Here is a 20358-nt window from a genome sequence, read left to right on the forward strand (position 1 = left end):
CAAAAACCTCCCCTGCCCCCCCTCTCACGGTCTTTTCCACAGCTCGTGATCTAGTGGCTAGCGTTGCTGCCGCTGGATCTCGGGGTCCTGGGTTCGATTCCCGGCCGGGTTGGGGATTTTCTCTTCCCGGGGACTAAGTGCTTGTGTTGCCCTCATTAATTCATCATCATCATTTATGACAGTGGCTAGATTGGACAGTGTAAAAATTGGACTGTGTACGGGCTGGGACTTTGTACAGGCGCTGATGACCAAACATCGTCATCATTATCTCTATCTCTCCTCTCTCTCTCTCTCTCTCTCTCTCTCTCTCTCTCTCTCTCTCTCTCTCTCTCTCACACACACACACACAAACAGAACCTCCACAGTCATGCGCATACACACACACACACACACGTACACACATGTTGCGAAAACTAGCTCTGCGTCGAAACCAGTTTACTGTCCACATTTTACATTACAGGCTGTTCTACAGTTGTTATTTTTGGAAATTTGTGGTAAGTTCCTATGGGACCAAACTGCTAAGGACATCGGTCCCTAGGCTTACACACTACTTAATCTAAATTAAACTATTTTAGGCTAAGGACAACACACACACCCATGCCCGAGGGAGGACTCGAACCTCCGACGGGGCGAGACGCGCGGACCGTGAAAGACGCCTGAGACCGCGCGGCTACACCACGTCGCCGAAATGTAGAGTACGGGACATGTTACTGCAGTGAAGCCTGTCCACAAACGCCCTGAACGCATTCGACAGATCATGCATTATGGTGTCTGACGAAGATTGTTGAGGAACCGATTAGAGCGACATTGCGTGTGGTATGGCAACATGTCTGAAAGACATCTTTTGAGTGCTTACGATCGTACCCGAGTAGTTAGATGGCTCGAAGCCGGGCCACAGTGGTCACAGTAGTGGACGTGACCAAAACTATTTCGCAGTTAAAAAAGGCCGGTGAAGCTACAAATGCTAAGCGAAAACAAGCTGATGATCTTCCTACTGCAAGGAGAGCGATCGTGGTCCCAGTGGCGGATGAAGACAGACATTTTACTTCTAGACTGATCGCTACAAGTACTACCGGTACACGTGTCTCTTCAAAAACTCTTCTGCAGTTGCTAACTCAGCGTGGATTGTTTGCTCGTAAGTCTGTTAAATGCACTCCACTTCAACCCCGCCATCGTCGAGAACAGTTCGTCAGTGTACGGAGCATGTTGGTTGGTGTCAGCAACAATCGTTCAGAGGGTATTCTCTGACGTGTTGTTGTTGTTGTGGTCTTCAGTCCTGAGTCTGGTTTGATGCAGCTCTCCATGCTACTCTATCCTGTGCAAGCTTCTTCATCTCCCAGTACCTACTGCAACCTACATCCTTCTGAATCTGCTTAGTGTATTGATCTCTTGGTCTCCCTCTACGATTTTTACCCTCCACGCTGCCCTCCAATGCTAAATTTGTCATCCCTTGATGCCTCAAAACATGTCCTACCAACCGATCCCTTCTTCTAGTCAAGTTGTGCCACAAACTTCTCTTCTCCCCAATCCTATTCAATACCTCCTCATTAGTTACGTGATCTATCCACCTTATTTTCAGCATTCTTCTGTAGCACCACATTTCGAAAGCTTCTATTCTCTTCTTGTCCAAACTGGTTATCGTCCATGTTTCACTTCCATACATGGCTACACTCCATACAAATACTTTCAGAAACGACTTCCTGACACTCAAATCTATACTCGATGTTAACAAATTTCTCTTCTTCAGAAACGATTTCCTTGCCATTGCCAGTCTACATTTTATATCCTCTCTACTTCGACCATCATCAGTTATTTTACTCCCTAAATAGCAAAACTCCTTTACTACTTTAATTGTCTCATTTCCTAATCTAATCCCCTCAGCATCACCCAATTTAATTTGACTACATTCCATTATCCTCGTTTTGCTTTTGTTGATGTTCATCTTATATCCTCCTTTCAAGACATTGTCCATTCCGTTCAACTGCTCTTCCAAGTCCTTTGCTGTCTCTGACAGAATTACAATGTCTTCGGCGAACCTCAAAGTTTTTACTTCTTCTCCATGAATTTTTATACCTACTCCGAATTTTTCTTTTGTTTCCTTTACTGCTTGCTCAATATACAGATTGAATAACATCGGGGAGACGCTACAACCCTGTCTCACTCCTTTCCCAACCACTGCTTCCCTTTCATGCCCCTCGACTCTTATAACTGCCATCTGGTTTCTGTACAAATTGTAAATAGCCTTTCGCTCCCTGTATTTTACCCCTGCCACCTTCAGAATTTGAAAGAGAGTATTCCAGTTAACGTTGTCAAAAGCTTTCTCTAAATCTACAAATGCTAGAAACGTAGGTTTGCCTTTTCTTAATCTTTCTTCTAAGATAAGTCGTAAGGTTAGTATTGCCTCACGTGTTCCAACATTTCTACGGAATCCAAACTGATCTTCCCCGAGGTCCGCTTCTACCAGTTTTTCCATTCGTCTGTAAAGAATTCGCGTTAGTATGTTGCAGCTGTTACTTATTAAACTGATAGTTCGGTAATTTTCCCATCTGTCAACACCTGCTTTCTTTGGTACTGGAACTATTATATTCTTCTTGAAGTCTGTGGGTATTTCGCCTGTCTCATACATCTTGCTCACCAGATGGTAGAGTTTTGTCATGACTGGCTCTCCCAAGGCCATCAGTAGTTCTAATGGAATGTTGTCTACTCCCGGGGCCTTGTTTCGACTCAGGTCTTTCAGTGCTCTGACGTATCCTGCTTCAATGTAACAACGGATTCTGGCTACTAGTTAAGGTGGAAATGGAGGGAAGCCGCTACAAACCATAAAATGTTCAAGAAGTTCATCAATATGATGGGGGGAGGCATTACGCACAATGACCGAATACTACTACATATCTTTGTTCGAGGTACCCTTACTGCACAACGGTATTGCACGGAGACTATTCAGGAATGTGTCAGTCTCCTTAGAGGTGCAGCAAGTACCGACTTCCTATTTACGGACGACAATGCGCTCCCACACAAGACCACTAAGATGTTGGATACACGGTAAAGTGAAGATATTGAGTATATGGACTGGCCTGTTTACTCAATGGAACTAAACCCTACAGAGCAAGCCTGGAATGCTCGTCACAGACGTGTTTCTCAACGAACACTCTCTCCACGAATCGTACAAGAACTCAAAACCGCCTCCTTGCTGAGAGTCCGATATCGACCTTTGTGTTTGGAGTCTCACCTGCGTCAAATACGAACGTTATTTATGTCTCTTATCCTGCTTTCTCGAGTGGTGAAATATACAGTTTTTCGGTATACATATACCTCTCTGGCATATGTACGGTGTTTCATATCCTCCATCATTCTCTGTGATTATTCCTGTCCAACAATGTCTCTGTTCTCACCGTCAAGCAATAGTAGTATTCCTAGGAAATATATATTGCCATGTGAACTTCTGACACGGTGCCCCCTCCCCGCCCCCCCCCCTCCCCAAAGGGAACACTGGTGTTGCCACATAGGTCCATTTTAGCGGTGACTCAATATGCATCATAGAAATAGACGGGCTACACTGAGGTTCCTATGTCGAATTACAATAGGCAAGACACCTGACTTAACCAGTCACGAGGTGCTTTTGTGTGACGTATATGCATCTGGCACGTCACCGAGCACACAGAGCAACCTCTCGAAGGCAACGACGCACAGCCTCACGGGATATGAGCCATCCAGAACGCAGAGCAGATTCTGCGGCAGTTGGACGTCTTCTGTCACTTATGCAGTATAATAGTACTGTCTCTAGGTTTTTGCTGGTGGCCGATCTTGCTCACAAAGCTGTTGAAAGATTTCTGTGTCGTCTACCGCTGTCAAAGAACGCTACTTGTGGTGTCACCGCCAGACACCGCGCTTGCTAGGTGGTAGCCTTTAAATCGGCCGCGATCCGCTAGTATACGTCGGACCCGCGTGTCGCCACTATCAGTGATTGCAGACCGAGCGCCGCCACATGGCAGGTCTAGAGAGACGTCCTAGCACTCGTCCCAGTTGTACAGCCGACTTTGCTAGCGATGGTTCACTGACAAATTACGCTCTCATTTGCCGAGACGATAGTTACCAGCCTGCATCTCGTGGTCGTGCGGTAGCGTTCTCGCTTCCCACGCTCGGGTTCCCGGGTTCGATTCCCGGTGGGGTCAGGGATTTTCTCTGCCTCGTGATGGCTGGGTGTTGTGTGATGTCCTTAGGTTAGTTAGGTTTAAGTAGTTCTAAGTTCTAGGGGACTGATGACCATAGATGTTTAGTCCCATAGTGCTCAGAGCCATTTTTGATAGTTACCATAGCCTTCAGCTACGTCATTTGCTACGACCTAGCAAGGCGCCATTATCATTTGCTATTTAATTGTGATGCATGTACCGTCAGACAGATGTTTACCAATTATGGATTAAAGTTAAGTATTCCAGAAGCTACGTACCTTTTTTTGCTAGTCTCTATTCCTTTAACTGTTCCAAACCTCACGCCAGCCGGCGTGAGCTTGAACGCGTGCCTTTCGGCTTCCTCTCATAGTGGCTTGGCTGTCTTGCCAAGTCACAACACTACTGGTGAGATTCGGTTCCTAGCCTACCTCGTCCTAGCTGTGGTTGACCTCTAAACTGTCAATGATCAACCCACACGTAATATTGGCACGTAGAATCCAGACGGCAAACAGAACGCGGCAGTATCATCACAATGGGTCAGCTCAACCATACTGCTTCCCTACGACTGTCAAATTGTGAACCAGACGCAGTCAGAAGCGTTGTATAGAAAACCTCTGCCCACAAGGAATCTTACACGAACAGACAAGGCGTGCTGTGTTTTCGCGTTTTCCCGCCACAGTACAGTCCTCACAGTGTTAAAATATGTAATGACTTATGAACGTAGGGTGATTCGATAAGTTGTCGATTCTGTACTATTATTTACACGATTATATCAGAATGACATGCATCGTACGAAATTAGACTGGAATGACTAAATCTCTAAGAATATTTTCTGAGCTCGGAAATAGAAAACTTCATTAGTTATACTAGCCCAAAACTACAAAAGTGACCTTCGTGAACAATGGTCGCCACTGCATAGAATAGCGAAGTACTCACTTCTCGAGATCCTCGAATAAGTAATCCGTCTTCTCCGGGATGGAGCACGACGTTGTCGTCGAATATTTCTTTGTAGGTGTGGGTACAGCATAGCTGGGAACGTAGATCTGCTTTTCTCCGTCTGCTGAAAGGTAAGAAGCTTGATTTTAGGATTCTTGTCACGGCGAATGACGAATACACCGCTGGTCTTTAAACTGCTACACCATGAAGGCGGCGCACAACAAACGTCACACTGGCGCTAAGCCTTTCAGTCCTGAATTTTTTCTGGAGGGAAGAAAATTTTTCTTTATGTGGTAATGCTTTTAGGTGTTTTTTTATAATGATTTCAGATACAAGATTTATACCAAAATATTTGCCCATTTTCAAAACATACTTTGTACGCTTGGCTTCATTTTATGGACTAAAATAATCAATTACGAAATATTCTCTATTGTAATAAATAGTGAAATGATCATTTAGTAATGATCATGCAAAATGAAAAAAACAAACGCCGTCCGAACAGGTCTTGAAGACCGAACGGTACAGACCAGCAGCCGTGTCAACGTCAGCCCTCAGGTGTCACCAGACGTGGATACGGAGAGGCATGTGGTCAGCAGACAGCTCTCCCAGCCGTTGTCAGTTTTCGTGACCGGCGCCGCTACTTCTCAGTCATATAGTTCTTCAGTTGGCCTTGAGTGCAGCCCGCTTGCCAGCAGCACTCGGCAGACCCTGCAGTGACCCTTCCTAGTGCTAACCAAGTCCGACAGCGCTTAACTTTGGTGATATATTTATTTATTTACACGTCTAGTTCCGTAGGACCAAATTGAGGAGCAAATCCCGAGGTCATGGAATGTGTCAGTACATGAAATTACAACATAAAAGTAATAACAGATAAAATAAAATGTTCATGAACCCAAAAATGTCAAGCCATAAGTTTAAGTAATCGCAATCGACAATATAACATAAGAATCAGCTTAATTTTTCAAGGAACTCCTCAAAAGAATAGGAGGAGTGACCAATGAGGAAACTCATCAGTTTCGATTTGAAAGCGCGTGGATTATTGCTAAGATATTTGAATTCTTGTGGTGGTAGCTTACTGAAAATGGATGCAGCAGTATACTGCACACCTTTCTGCACAAGAAATAAGGAAGTGCGATCCAGATGCAGACTGGATTTCTGCCTAGTATTAACTGAGTAAAAGCTGCTAATTCTCGGAAATATTGTTAACATGAAACGACAGTAAACAATATATATATATTGAGAGAACAATGTCAAAATACCCATACTAGTGAAAAGGGGTCGACTAGAGGTTTGTGAACTTACACCACTTATCGGCCGAACTGCCCGTTTCTGAGCCAAAAATATCCTTTTAGAATGGGAAGAGTTATCCCAAAATATAATACCGTAAGTTATAAGTGAATGAAAATAAGCAGACTACTTTTCGTGTCGAACTACCACTTACTTCAGATACCGTTCAGATAGCAAAAATGGCAGCATTAAGTCTTTGAACAAGATCCTATACGTGGGCTTTCCACGACGGTTTACAGTCTATCTGAACATCTAGAAATTTGAACTGTTCAGTTTCACTAATCATATGCCCATTCTGTGAAATTACAACGTCGAGTTTTGTTTAATTGTGTGTTAGAAACTGTAAAGACTGAGTCTTACTGTGATTTAGCGTTAGTTTATTTTCTACAAGCCATGTACTTATGTCTTGAACTGCACTATTTGAAACACAGCCAATGTTGCACCCAACATCCTTTACTACCAAGCAAGTTTCATCAGCAGACAGGAAAATTTTAGAATTGCCCATAGTACTAGAGGGCATACCATTTATATAAATAAGGAACAGGAGTGGCCCCAACACCCCCCCTCCCCCTCCCCCATTTGATAGTACTCCACTCAGATGCTACATCACAGCCATTCTCAACACCATGGATAATGACGTTTTGCTGTCTGTTGTTAAAGTTTGAAGTGAACCAGTTGCAAGCTGCTCCCTCTATTCCGTAATGGTCCAACTTCTGCAGCAATATTTTGTGACCAACACAATGGAGCGCCTTAGTCAAATCAAAAAATATGCCTAGCCTTCGAAACCTTTTGTTTAATCCATCCTATACTTCACAGAGAAAAGAGAACATAGCATTTTCAGTTGTTAAGCTACTTCTAAAGCCGAACTGTACATCTGATAGCAAATTATGTGATATAAAATGATCAATTACCCTTACATACACAGCCTTTTCAATAACTTCACCAAACACCGATGAGATAGAAATAGGTCTAAAATTATCAACACTATCCCTTTCTCCCATTTTATAAAGTGGCTTTACTACTGAGTACTTTAACCGCTCAGGAAATTGACCATTTCTAAAGGAAAAATTACAAATATGGCTAAGTACAGGGCTAACATGTGCAGTACAGTACTTTAATAATCTACTAGGCACTCCATCATAACCATGAGAGACCTTGGTCTTCAGTAATTTAATTATTGACTCAATCTACTTCTTGTCTGTATCACAGACGGTTAAAGGCGCTGCAGTCTGGAACCGCAAGACCGCTACGGTCGCAGGTTCGAATCCTGCCTCGGGCATGGATGTTTGTGATGTCCTTAGGTTAGTTAGGTTTATCTAGTTCTAAGTTCTAGGGGACTAATGACCTCAGCAGTTGAGTCCCATAGTGCTCAGAGCCATTTGAACCATTGTATCACAGAGGAGTATTTCAGACATCAGTCTCGGTAAGGCATTTGCCAATAAAGTTGTATGATTTCCTGTAGAAACTAAGTTTTTATTTAATTCACCAGCAATGCTCAGAAAATGATTGTTAAATACTGTACATATATGTGACTTATCAGTAACAGAAATATTTTTACTACGAAGGTGACTTTATATCGTCGACCTTGTGCTGCTGACGAGATACTTCCTTCACAACTGACCGTATGGTTTTAATTTTATCCTGCGAATTAGCTGTTCTATTTGCGTACCACTTACTCTTTGCCTTCCTAATAATATTTTTAAGCACCTTACAATACTTTTTTTTTATGGGCTACTGCAGCTTGAGTGTGACTACTTTTGATAAAATTCTCGCTTTGTTTTACATTATATCCTTATCCCACTAGTCAGCCACCCAGGATGCCTTTTACTGCCAGTATCCCGTTCAGAACGTTCGATTAGAAAGCAACTGTCAAAGAGCATGAGAAATGTGTTAAGGAAAGCATTATATTTGTCATCTATGTTATCGGCACTATAAACATCCTGCCACTCTTGTTCCTTAACGAGGTTTAAAAAACTCTCTATTGCCGTTGGATTTGCTTTCCTACATAGCTTGTAATTATATGTGACATTTGTTTGAATAAAAAAGCCTTTTAGTGTTAATGTTTGAAATGACGGGAACCGGTGTTACCACTGCTGTAAGGCCGTTAACTCATGCAAAATAACAATATTCAGTTATATAGTGGAATATAGTCAGAGGGTTGAAAGGGTTAAGATTATTGCATGCTTTTGTAAGGATGTGACTAGCTTTTCAGCGCACAAAATAGATTTAAGTAACGCCATCTATATTCTTTATATAAGGAAAGACCACGCACCAGATTTCTCACTTAGAAGTCTCATTTGAATGTTGATTGTTGGGATTCCACGACTGTCATGCGAATATGGAGTGTATCGAGTAAGGAGACCCCCCCCCTCCCTCCCTCAACGCCATGCACGACCTCAATGGCAAACGTGACTGGCGCCCCTGAGCATACACATGCCCGTATTGGTTTCTCGATTGTGCATCCCATATACCTTGAGTCAATAAACGGACTTGTTTGAAGCAAGACAATTATCCACACAGACTGTGGGACGTCGTCCGAAGCGCAAAGTGCCCTCACCATGATGACAATTGTTGCAGCATCTTCTGACGCGTCAGCAGAGAGACGTGCGTCGACAATGGTGTTCTAAAGACAACAGGAAGGGCACCACGTCGTCTTCTCCCCGGTATTGCATACTGCATCACGATAGACATACCAGTGTGTGCAAGCTCTGACGAGAAGAAACGTTGCTGTATTGCATTCGTAATGATTTTTATTTATTTATTTTTTCAGTCGTTAGTCTTCTGATTGGTTTGATGCAGCCCGTCTCGAATTCCTCTCGTTCCCTGAATTCTTCACCTCCGCGTACCACCTTACGTCCTCAGTTATTTGTGGGATGTATTCCAATCTCTGTTTTCCCCTACAGTTTTTACGCTCTACAGCTCCATTTACTACCGCGGAAGCTATTCCCTGATATCTTAATAGATGTACTACCATCCTGTCTCTTCTTCTCGTCAGTGTTTTCCATGTATCCCTTTCCTCACCGATTCTCCGAGACCTCCCCATTGCTTACATTATCAGTCCACCAAATTTTCAACATTTTTCTATAGTACCACATTTCAAATGCTTCAGTTCTCTTCTGTTCCGGTTTTCCCACAGCCTATGTTTCACTCCCTTACAATGGTGGGCTCCAAACATACATTCTTAGTCATTTCTTACACACATTAAGGCCCATATTTGATACTAGGAGACTTATCTTGGCCAGGAATGCCCTTTTTACCAGTGTTAATCTGCTTTTTATGTTGTCCTTGCTCCTTCCATCTGGACTATTTTGCTGCAAGATAGCAGAGTTCTTTAACTTCATCTACTTCATGATCACCAAAGCTGTTGTTTCGTTTCTCGCTGTTCTCATTTCTACTACTTGTCATTACTTTGCCTTGTTCGAATTATTCTCAGTGCATATACTGTACTGTATTAGGCTTTTCATTCCATTCAACATATCCTGTAATTCTTCCTCACTTTCATCAGCATATCTTATCACTGGTATCTTTTCACCCTGAATTTTAACCCCACCCTAGAACCTTTCTTCTATTCCCGTCACTGCTTCTTCGATGTACAGATTGAACAGCAGCGGTTAAAGTCATCATCGCTGCCTTTAACCCTTTTTAATCCGAACACTTTTCTTTTAGCCTTTCATTCTTACTGTTCCCTCTTGGTTGGTGAACATATTGTATATTACCCTTCTTTCCCTATAGCTTGATTCTATTTTTCTCAGAATTTTGCCCATCTTGCATTATTTTACATTGTCGAACGCTTTTTGTAGGTCGAAATATCCAATGAACGTGTCCTGATTTTTCTTCAGTCCTGCTTCTATTATCTACTGCAACGTCAGAATATCCTCTCTGGCGACTTTACCTTCCCTAAAGCCAAACTGATCGTCCTCCAACACATACTCAGTTTCTTTTCCGTTCTTCTGTATATTATCCTTGTCAGCTGCCTGGATGCATGAGATGTTAAACTGATTGTACGATAGTTCTCTCACTTATATGCTCTTGCTGTCTAGGAAATTGTGTGGTTGATATTTTTTCCGAAAGTTTGATAGTACGTCGCCAGTCACTTAGATTTTACATATCAGCTTCAACAGCCATTTTGTTGCCACCTCTCCCAACGATTTCAGAAGTTCCGATGGAATGTTGTCTATCCTTTCTGCCTTATTTGGTCTCAAGTCTTCCAGAGCACTTTTAAATTCTGACTCTGATACTGAATCCTCTATGTCTGTCATATCGACTCCAGTTTTTTATATCACGTTATTGGACAAGTTCTCCCCCTCATGGACGTCTTCAATGTACTTTTTCGACCTATCCGCTCTCTCCTCTGCGTTCACTTATCACATAATTAATGTTACCATCCTTGGTTTTAATTTTATCGAAGGTTATTTTGACTTTCCTATATGCTGAGTCAGTCCTCGCGACGAGAATTTCTTTTTCATTTCTTTACATCTTCCCTGCAGACATCTAGCCTTCCCTTGGCTGCACTTGCTATTCATCTCATAACTAATGGATTTATGTTGTTGATTTACTGTCTTTCCGTGAACATTTCGCTGCTTCCTTCTTTCGACGATCAATTGAAGTATTTCTTCTGTTACCCAAGGCCTCTTCGCAGTTACCTTCTTTGTATCTATCTTTGACTGTCCAACATCTGTGAGTGTCCTTTCTAGAGATGTCGATTCCTCTTCAACTGAACTGTCTACTTTGGTGTACCTTGTCGCAGTATCCACATCTTTAGCGAACTTCAAACGCGTCTCATCATTCCTCAGTGTTTCAGTACCCCACCTCTTTCTACACCGATTTTTCCGGGTAATTCTCCTTTCCAGTGTACTCTTCGTTACTAAATTGTAATAAGAGTCTATATCTAACCCTGGGTACGCCTTACAGTCCAATATCTGATTTCGGAATCTCTTCCTGACCATGACGTAATCTATCTGAAATCTCCCCGTATTTCCCGGCCTTTTCCAAGTATATCTCCTACTCTTGCGATTCTTGGATAGAGCATTCGCTATTACTAGCTGAAATTTAATGCAGAAATCAGTTAGTCTTTTTCCTCTCTCATTCGTAGTAGCAAGACCGTATTCTCGCGTAACCCTTTCTGCTATTCCTTCCCATACAACCGCATTCGAATTCCCCATGACTATTAGATTTTCATAACCTTTCACATACTGAATTACCTGTTCAATATCCTTACATGCTTTCTCTATCTCTTCAACTTCGTCTTGCGGCGTGGCATTATACCTGAACTATCGTTGTCGATGTTGGTTTGCTTGCGATTCTGATCAGAACAAGCCTATCACTGAACTGTTCATAGTAACTCACTCTCTGCCCTACCTTCCTATTCATAACGAAACCTACTCGCGTTATACTATTTTTACTGGTATTACCATGTACTCATCTCACCAGAAATCCTTGTCTTCTTTCCATTTCACTTCATTGACCCCCACTATATCTAGATTCAACCTTTGTATATCCTTTTACAGATATTTTATGCTTCCTATTATGTTCAAACGTCTGAAATTCCAAGCTTCGACTGGTAGAACGTTATCCCATCATTCGTTATTCCATCTTTTTCTCATTGTCACTTTACCTTCGGCAGTCCTCTCACGGAGATCCGAATGGGAGATTAATTCGGAATCATTTGCCAATGAAGAGATCATCAAGACGCTGTTTCAGTTACAGGCCACATGTCCTGTGGAAACACATTGGGTATCTATAATGCAAATGTTCCATAGCCTTCTGCACAGCCATGCCGTCGATTACTGTTGATTCTTCCGCCTTTGGGCGTAGTTTCCCACAACAAGGGCAAGACAGTGCCATGAACCTCGGTCAGTTCCACCGCCCTCTTTGACAAGTACGTTGGCAGAGCGATGGTGACGTCTTACGCCGGAAGTCCTCGGCAACCATTGCTGATGATTTTTATTCAAATTTAACCATTGGCTGGATTAGGATCCGGGACCCAGGATGTCTTAGTTACGCCAAAGATGCTACCCGTAGACCACGTGTGAACGTCATCGTCATGGGGCCCTGATACTGGAGAGATGTTATGTGGTGTCACTGGGTACATAGGCACCTCTGGAACGCGTAGCCGGTAATTTGACAGCAAGCTTTAGGCCGACGGCTCGAGCGAATTGTTCAAATGTGTGTGAAGTCTTATGGGACTTAACTGCTAAGGCCATCAGTCCCTAAGCTTACCCATTACTTAACCTAAATTATCCTAAGCACAAAGACACACACCCATACCCGAAGGAGGACTCGAACCTCCGCCGGGACCAGCCGCACAGTCCACGACTGCAGCGCCCTAGACCACTCGGCTAAACCCGCGCGGCCGGCTCGAACGAATTGTCGAGGTTTCTGTGGTGTTATCTTCAAATACGTTAACGGAAAAGCGTATTTTCCCCTTTCCCTCGACTGTTACCATGCTTGTTCTCTGGACATCTTATCCATGGAAAATATGTGAGTACTAATTGTCAAGAGACTAGCATGCCACCACTCGGCAGTCACTTCTATTGATGAGCTGTGACACCTTGCTAAAGTGAGCGTGGAATCACTCGATGACCAGCTGGGTTCAAAAATGGTTCAAATGGCTCTGAGCACTATGGGACGTAACATCTGAGGTCATCAGTCCCCTAGAACGTAGAACTACTTAAACCTAACCAACCTAAGGACATCACACACATCCATACCCGAGGCAGGATTCGAACCTGCGGCCGTAGCGGTCGCGCTGTTCCAGACTGAAGCGCCTAGAACCGCTCGGGCACTCCGGGCGGCTGATCAGCTGGGCTAAAGCTATAGCTGACGCGGCAGAGGTGGCAGTTCTGCGTACTGAATTTCGCATCATGCATGTATTCAAAATACCTACGAATTTAATATATTCTTCCTACTGTGTAGTACAGGGTAGTTATAACTGAACTTTCGCTACTTAAGCCAATGTGGACGGAAACTGTTTATCATATGGGTGCTCATCTTTACAGGAATGATGTTCAGACGGCGCGATGCACAATGGCTTGGCCGTTAGGCATCGGTACTGGTACGGCGCCGTAGGGTTGAAGCACATGCATCAGCCGCGCGGGGTAGCTGCGCAGTCAGGGGCGCCCTGCCACGGTTGGCGCGGCTGCCCCCCCCCCCCCCCCCCCCATTCGGAGGCGGAGGATCGACTCCTCCCTCGGGCATCGGTGTGTGTCTTGTCCTTAGCGTAAGATAGCTTAAGTAGTGTGTAAGCCTAGGGACCGATGACTCAGCAGTTTGGTCCCATAGAGACTTACCACCACCACATGCATCAGTGTGCATTACAGTTACAGCCAGTCAACGTTGACCTGAACAAGGTGAGCAGGGCTTTACTCGTAGCCGGCCGGTGTGGCCGAGCGGTTCTAGGCGCTACAGTCTGGAACCGCGAGACCGCTACGGTCGCATGTTCGAATCCTGCCTCGGGCATGGTTGTGTGTGATGTTCTTAGGTTAGTTAGGTTTAAGTAGTTCTAAGTTCTAGGGGACTGATGACCTCAGAAGTTAAGTCCCATAGTGCTCAGAACCATTTTTTTCTTTACTCGTAAAGCTGTTGTATCAAAACAGCAGCATAGTACTGCTACTCTTCTCGAGCATCGACGCATTAAAGGAATACGGAGAGGTCCTCTTTCCGCACCGGAGTTGGAAACATGGTTCGGAAGTTTAAACTAACAGGCGATTTGGGGATTGCTCCTAGGACATGCAGACGGCCAACTGCGCCACTAACTGTCGACGAAGTTACTGTTGTCACGGCTGAGAATGCCGGACGCAATGTTTGATGTTCAAATCTTCAAGCAGAGCGCGGGCTGTGTCATGACAGCTGAACATTCCGTGACCCACCGTCCAAAAAGTGCTACCAATAATTGTGAAATGGCATCCGTAGAAACTTCCAGTCTGCCGTGGAAGCTCATTATCGTCACACTGAGCAACGTTTGTGACCTGGAACGTAAATGTGGTAGGACGGACGTTGTGTTGTGCCTTACGGCAGGTCTTGTCATGGGGGAAGCCTCGTCAGAGAGGTCCACCGCATGAGCGTCCAGGGAAGTGATTCCAGTCGTGGTTTCCCGTTGCCTTCCACTCGTGATGATGAAATGATAATGAGGACAACACAACACCCAGTCCCTGAGCGGAGAAAATCTCCGACCCAGCCGGGAATTAGACTACGGCATAACAGCCCGGAATATTTTATTAATTGTGAAAATAACATCTCCCGGTGTTTTCTGTACCCTCTCTAAGGCAATCGTCTGTCGAATCAAAATATCCTCTCAGACAAATTCAGGCTTTTTGGAAGTGATGGTATAGTCAACCAACAGATGTCATATCTAACCAAAAGAATGCCGAAAGTTGTACTTAACAATGGAACCAATATAAGTAGGGAAGATTCTTCTGACTGGAGAGAAATCACTTATAAGGTTCTACAAGGCTGAACCTAAGGTCTTCTCAGATGTATAAACGACCTTCCAACAAATATATAACAAGTACAATTAGTTCTTCCAGCAGGTGATACTAGTATTGTAATCAATCCAAACAAATATACACAAAGAAAGAAATGGTAAATAATATTCTTAAAATATTATTGAGTAACATTCAGCACATGCTCTCACTCAGTCTTAAAAAGACAAAACATGTTCAGTACAACACTGCACATCTACAGGGTGTTTCAAAAATGACCGGTATATTTGAAACGGCAATACAAACTAAACGAGCAGCGATAGAAATACACCGTTTGTTGCAATATGCTTGGGACAACAGTACATTTTCAGGCAGACAAACTTTCGAAATTACAGTAGTTACAATTGTCAACAACAGATGGCGCTGCGGTCTGGGAAACTCTATAGTACGATATTTTCCACATATCCACCATGCGTAGCAATAATATGGCGTAGTCTCTGAATGAAATTACCCGAAACCTTTGACAACGTGTCTGGCGGAATGGCTTCACATGCAGATGAGATGTACTGCTTCAGCTGTTCAATTGTTTCTGGATTCTGGCGGTACACCTGGTCTTTCACGTGTCCCCACAGAAAGAAGTCACAGGGGTTCATGTCTGGCGAATAGGGAGGCCAATCCACGCCGCCTCCTGTATGTTTCGGATAGCCCAAAGCAATCACACGATCATCGAAATATTCATTCAGGAAATTAAAGACGTCGGCCGTGCGATGTGGCCGGGCACCATCTTGCATAAACCACGAGGTGTTCGCAGTGTCGTCTAAGGCAGTTTGTACCGCCACAAATTCACGAAGAATGTCCAGATAGCGTGATGCAGTAATCGTTTCGGATCTGAAAAATGGGCCAATGATTCCTTTGGAAGAAATGGCGGCCCAGACCAGTACTTTGTGAGGATGCAGGGACGATGGGACTGCAACATGGGGCTTTTCGGTTCCCCATATGCGCCAGTTCTGTTTATTGACGAAGCCGTCCAGGTAAAAATAAGCTTCGTCAGTAAACCAAATGCTGCCCACATGCATATCGCCGTCATCAATCCTGTGCACTATATCGTTAGCGAATGTCTCTCGTGCAGCAATGGTAGCGGCGCTGAGGGGTTGCCGCGTTTGAATTTTGTATGGATAGAGGTGTAAACTCTGGCGCATGAGACGATACGTGGACGTTGGCGTCATTTGGACTGCAGCTGCAACACGGCGAACGGAAACCCGAGGCCGCTGTTGGATCACCTGCTGCACTAGCTGCGCGTTGCCCTCTGTGGTTGCCGTACGCGGTCGCCCTACCTTTCCAGCACGTTCATCCGTCACGTTCCCAGTCCGTTGAAATTTTTCAAACAGATCCTTTATTGTATCGCTTTTCGGTCCTTTGGTTACATTAAACCTCCGTTGCAAACTTCGTCTTGTTGCAACAACACTGTGTTCTAGGCTGTGGAATTCCAACACCAGAAAAATCCTCTGTTCTAAGGAATAAACCATGTTGTTCACAGTACACTTGCACGTTGTGAACAGCACACGCTTACAGCAGAAAGACGACGTACAGAATGGCGCACCCACAGACTGCGTTGTCTTCTATATCTTTCACATCACTTGCAGCGCCATCTGTTGTTGAAAATTGTAACTACTGTAATTTCGAAAGTTTGTCCGCCTGAAAATGTACTGTTGTCCCAAGCATATTGCAACAAACGGTGTATTTCTATCGCTTCTCGTTTAGTTTTTATTGCCGTTTCAAATATACCGGTCATTTTTGAAACACCCTGTAGAAGTACTACGCAAATGATAAATGTGACACACGGCGAGGAAATAATAGCCAAGGTGGAAGCTTCAAAAATGTTAGGTGTCTATACAGGTGACAATTTAAACTAAAACTCCCAAAGCAACTCATTTCAACCAAATTTGCACTTCAGATCATTGAAAATCTTGGAGAGAGACAAAGCAGTAAGTTGACATATTCTGCCTCTTTTCTTTCAATAATGCCGTAAGGAATAATGGTATGAGGTAGCTCATCTTTAACAAAGAAAGGTTTCATTGCTTAAAACTGTTCTGTAGGAATAATAAGTGGTGCTCACCCCCAATGGTTCAAATGGTTCTGAACACTATGGGACTTAACTTCTGAGGTCACCAGTCCCCTAGAACTTAGAACTACTTAATCCTAAGTAACCTAAGGACATCACACACATCCATGCCCGAAGCAGGATTCGAACCTTCGACCGTAGCGGTCGCGCGGCTCCAGACTGTAGCGCCTAGAACCGCTCGGCCACTCCGGTCGGCTCACCCCCAGTCCTCTGCTTATGAGGTTAGGCATTCTGACGACTGCTTCACAGAATATTCATTCCCTTATGAGTTTGTTGTAAATAATCCTTCTACAATTCAGAAGGAACAATTATGTACATAATTACAATACCAGAAGGAAAAACGATATCCATTAGTTCACATTAAGATTGTTTATAGCACAAAAATGGGTGTACACTGCTGCTACCAAGATTTTTAATGATTTACCCCATAATACAAAATATCTGGCAGAAGTTAAGTTAAATTTGGAAATAAACTAAAAGTGTGTCTCTTTGGCAACTCCTTCTATTCTGTAGAATTTCTGTTATCCATATGTAAGTTTTTTGGTAAAAAATAAAGACGTTGCCATATTTGCATATAAATGTGTAATACCGATGTAACATGAATCGACCCAGATCATTAGGCTTAATCTTACAAATGCTATATGGAACATAAAGCTAACATCTCGTGGCCACCTCCTAAACCTGAGAGGTAGGATATACTCTATTTGTAACATAAATGTAAGTAATCTTTGTTCATATACACGACTGAATGGCGAGAAGCGAAAGAAAGATGAATATCTCTGCTATTATATTAATGAAATCTGATAAATTTATTTGATAATTTGTTTTACATAATTCAGTGTAACAAAGAAGACAAGCTAGTACACAGCTTTCCATTTCCTCCTCACAATTATAAACAATGATGAAACATTTGGATTCAATGCTGCACAGTATTAATCAAGTGTATCACTTTTATTATTTTACATGCTATGCTATAACACGTACAAGACGAATAAGATGCAGTCTCCTTTTATTCTCATTTACAGTACAAACTATGTTGTTTACTTTGAACGTAGTGATATATGTTACTATGTGACATTGTCTCCTATTGTATTCTGACTACTTTTTACGTGTACTTGTATTTTACAGCATTCTTGGAAGCAAAACTAATTTTAACAATGTACGACCAACTCAAGTTTCGGTTGTAGTCCAAATATGCTCTTTTGACGGGCTACACCATAACTTCTCTTTAATTTTACTTTTTATTCTGTAGACTAAACAACCAATGGTTGCTTTATATTTTTCCTTTAGTAGTGTTACATCTGGTATGCATTTCAGAGATTGAAAATGGCTACTCAGCCGCAACTGTACAATAGTTATGACTGCAGAATAAAAGGATATTTTAATGTAAGTAACGACAGTGTTTTTTGAATGACATAGTTCTGTCATTAAAAAAATTTAACCTGCTGTGGACCCCATCGTAACTAAAATGCTTTTTTCTGTTTCTCAGTGTGTTCATTTAGTAATCAGATCGGTTTTTTTAACTCTCTGTGATCTACGTTTTCAGATGGTTCTGCGGACACGTCAGCTGTTTGTAAACACGGACGTGACTCCGTTAAATAATTTACCAAGACTGTACAGGTCGGAAAAGATGAAACGCTGTTCATTGGGAACAAACATGTTTTCGTAGATGCGTGTGGCACTGATCGCGTCTCGCTGCGCACGCGCTCATCGTGTGGCCGAGGGAGGTTAACGTTTCCGGGTCTCGTCGACATTAAGGTCATTAGTGACTGCGCTGTGGCTCGGTTAGGCGAAGACGGGAGAGGAAAACTGCCGCGATTTTAGTGACGGAACCATCCTGGAATTCGTCTCAAGTGATTTAAGGATGCCACAAAGTTTCAACTATGATTGTTGAACGAGAATTGGAATCCTGTTTCTCCGGAATAAAAAATCAAAGTCTTAACACTCGTGTCAACTGTCATGGTGAACAGAAAGTGGTACTTGAAGAGCAGTCAGCTATTTGGAATTGAAGACATGGGTACAGATTTCGCAAAAAACTAGATGCTACTCTATGATTATGGTATTTTTTGCAGGTTTTCATTTTTTCTTCTGAAGATCTTGCTGAAGCAGGTACCATATTGTGCAGCTGGAGGTGGTAAACGTGACACAGTGTTAAAAGGCACTACAACTGAATTCTCAAGCAACGAAACGCCATTCGATATTTTTGCGTGCAGATAATTTTTTATTATTTCAGTTCAAAACAGTGTATAAGTTACTGAAAGAAATACCGTAATATGCTTTATATTAGCCTTCCTTAGACCGTATTACCTTATGTATCGTTTGTTATTGGCAAGATTTTGCCTAATTGGAAGCAAAACTGATAGGGATGGAAAAGAAGCAGAATATATTTTAACTTAAGTTCAGACTTTATCACTACACTTATGTCTGAATATAAATATAACCTAAACCGGTCACCTATGTTATTGAGACATAAGTGTTGTGATCTAGACTGAACTTTAGTTAAAATGTAACACCCTATTGATCACTGTTTCCAAAAATGTTTACCAAAACTGTACAGAGAAGCAGAACATAATTACAAAGTTGTCTTTTTTGTTAAGACTTCATATTCAAAATCCACCTGAGAGGTTCAATCCCCACATTTCGAACGACTTACGTACAATGCTGACTGGAATATACTCTTTGAAATACTAATGGTTGTAGAGATAAGACACGGAGACCAAAAGGTTATGTGCAACTTGTAGATAAACCGGAATGTTTTTACGAGTCGAAGGATGTGAAAGGGCAGCAGAATTTAACGAGGGACTGAGAGAGGGGTGTAGCTTGTCCCAGATATGACTCAATCTGTAAAATAAGAAAGCGCAAAGGAAATCGAGGAGGAATTTGGAACGATAATTAAAGATGGGGGAGAAGAATTGAAATCTTCGAGTTTTAATATATTTTTTTCCGACCTGTAGTCGCATTTGTGCTTATAACGATTACCGGTTTCGTTCGGTTTTAGAATATACAATCAAAGACAAAAATAAAAAACAAATAAAAATGAAAAGAGATGACGCACCACGAAGGAATTATCCGAATTGGACGGAAGTCGGTAGATGTGATGTACAAGTGCAGATAAGCGAATTATAATAATTTCAGGAAAATTGGCTGATTTATTCAAGAGAAAGAGATTCACAAATGAAGAAGTCAATAACGGTTGCTCCACTTCCGGCCTACATGCAAGCAATTATTTTGCTTGACAATGATTGTCAGAGTTGTTGTATGTCCTCCTGAGGGATATCGAGCAAAATTCTGTCCGACTGGCGCGTTAGTTCATCAAAATCTCGAGATGTTTGGAGAGTCCTGCCCATAAAGCTCCCAACATTTTCAGCTGTGGAGAGGTCTGGCGATATTGCTGGCCAAGGTAGGGTTTGGTGAGCACGAAGAC

At 42.8% G+C, this 20358-nt stretch overlaps 1 protein-coding gene across 1 annotated transcript in view; it reads right to left on the minus strand.

Annotated features, from left to right (window-relative positions):
• The window catches only part of LOC126234859 (sodium/hydrogen exchanger 9B2-like), a 178182-nt gene that overhangs the window by 147145 nt on the left and 10679 nt on the right, over positions 1 to 20358 (minus strand). The window contains exon 2 of the mRNA XM_049943600.1: positions 5106 to 5229. Within this exon, the coding sequence (XP_049799557.1) occupies positions 5106 to 5229 (124 nt within the window). The remainder of the gene's footprint in view (positions 1 to 5105; positions 5230 to 20358) is intronic.

The sequence above is a fragment of the Schistocerca nitens genome, chromosome 2, assembly GCF_023898315.1.
Source record: "Schistocerca nitens isolate TAMUIC-IGC-003100 chromosome 2, iqSchNite1.1, whole genome shotgun sequence".
NCBI classification, from domain to species: Eukaryota; Metazoa; Arthropoda; class Insecta; order Orthoptera; family Acrididae; genus Schistocerca; species Schistocerca nitens.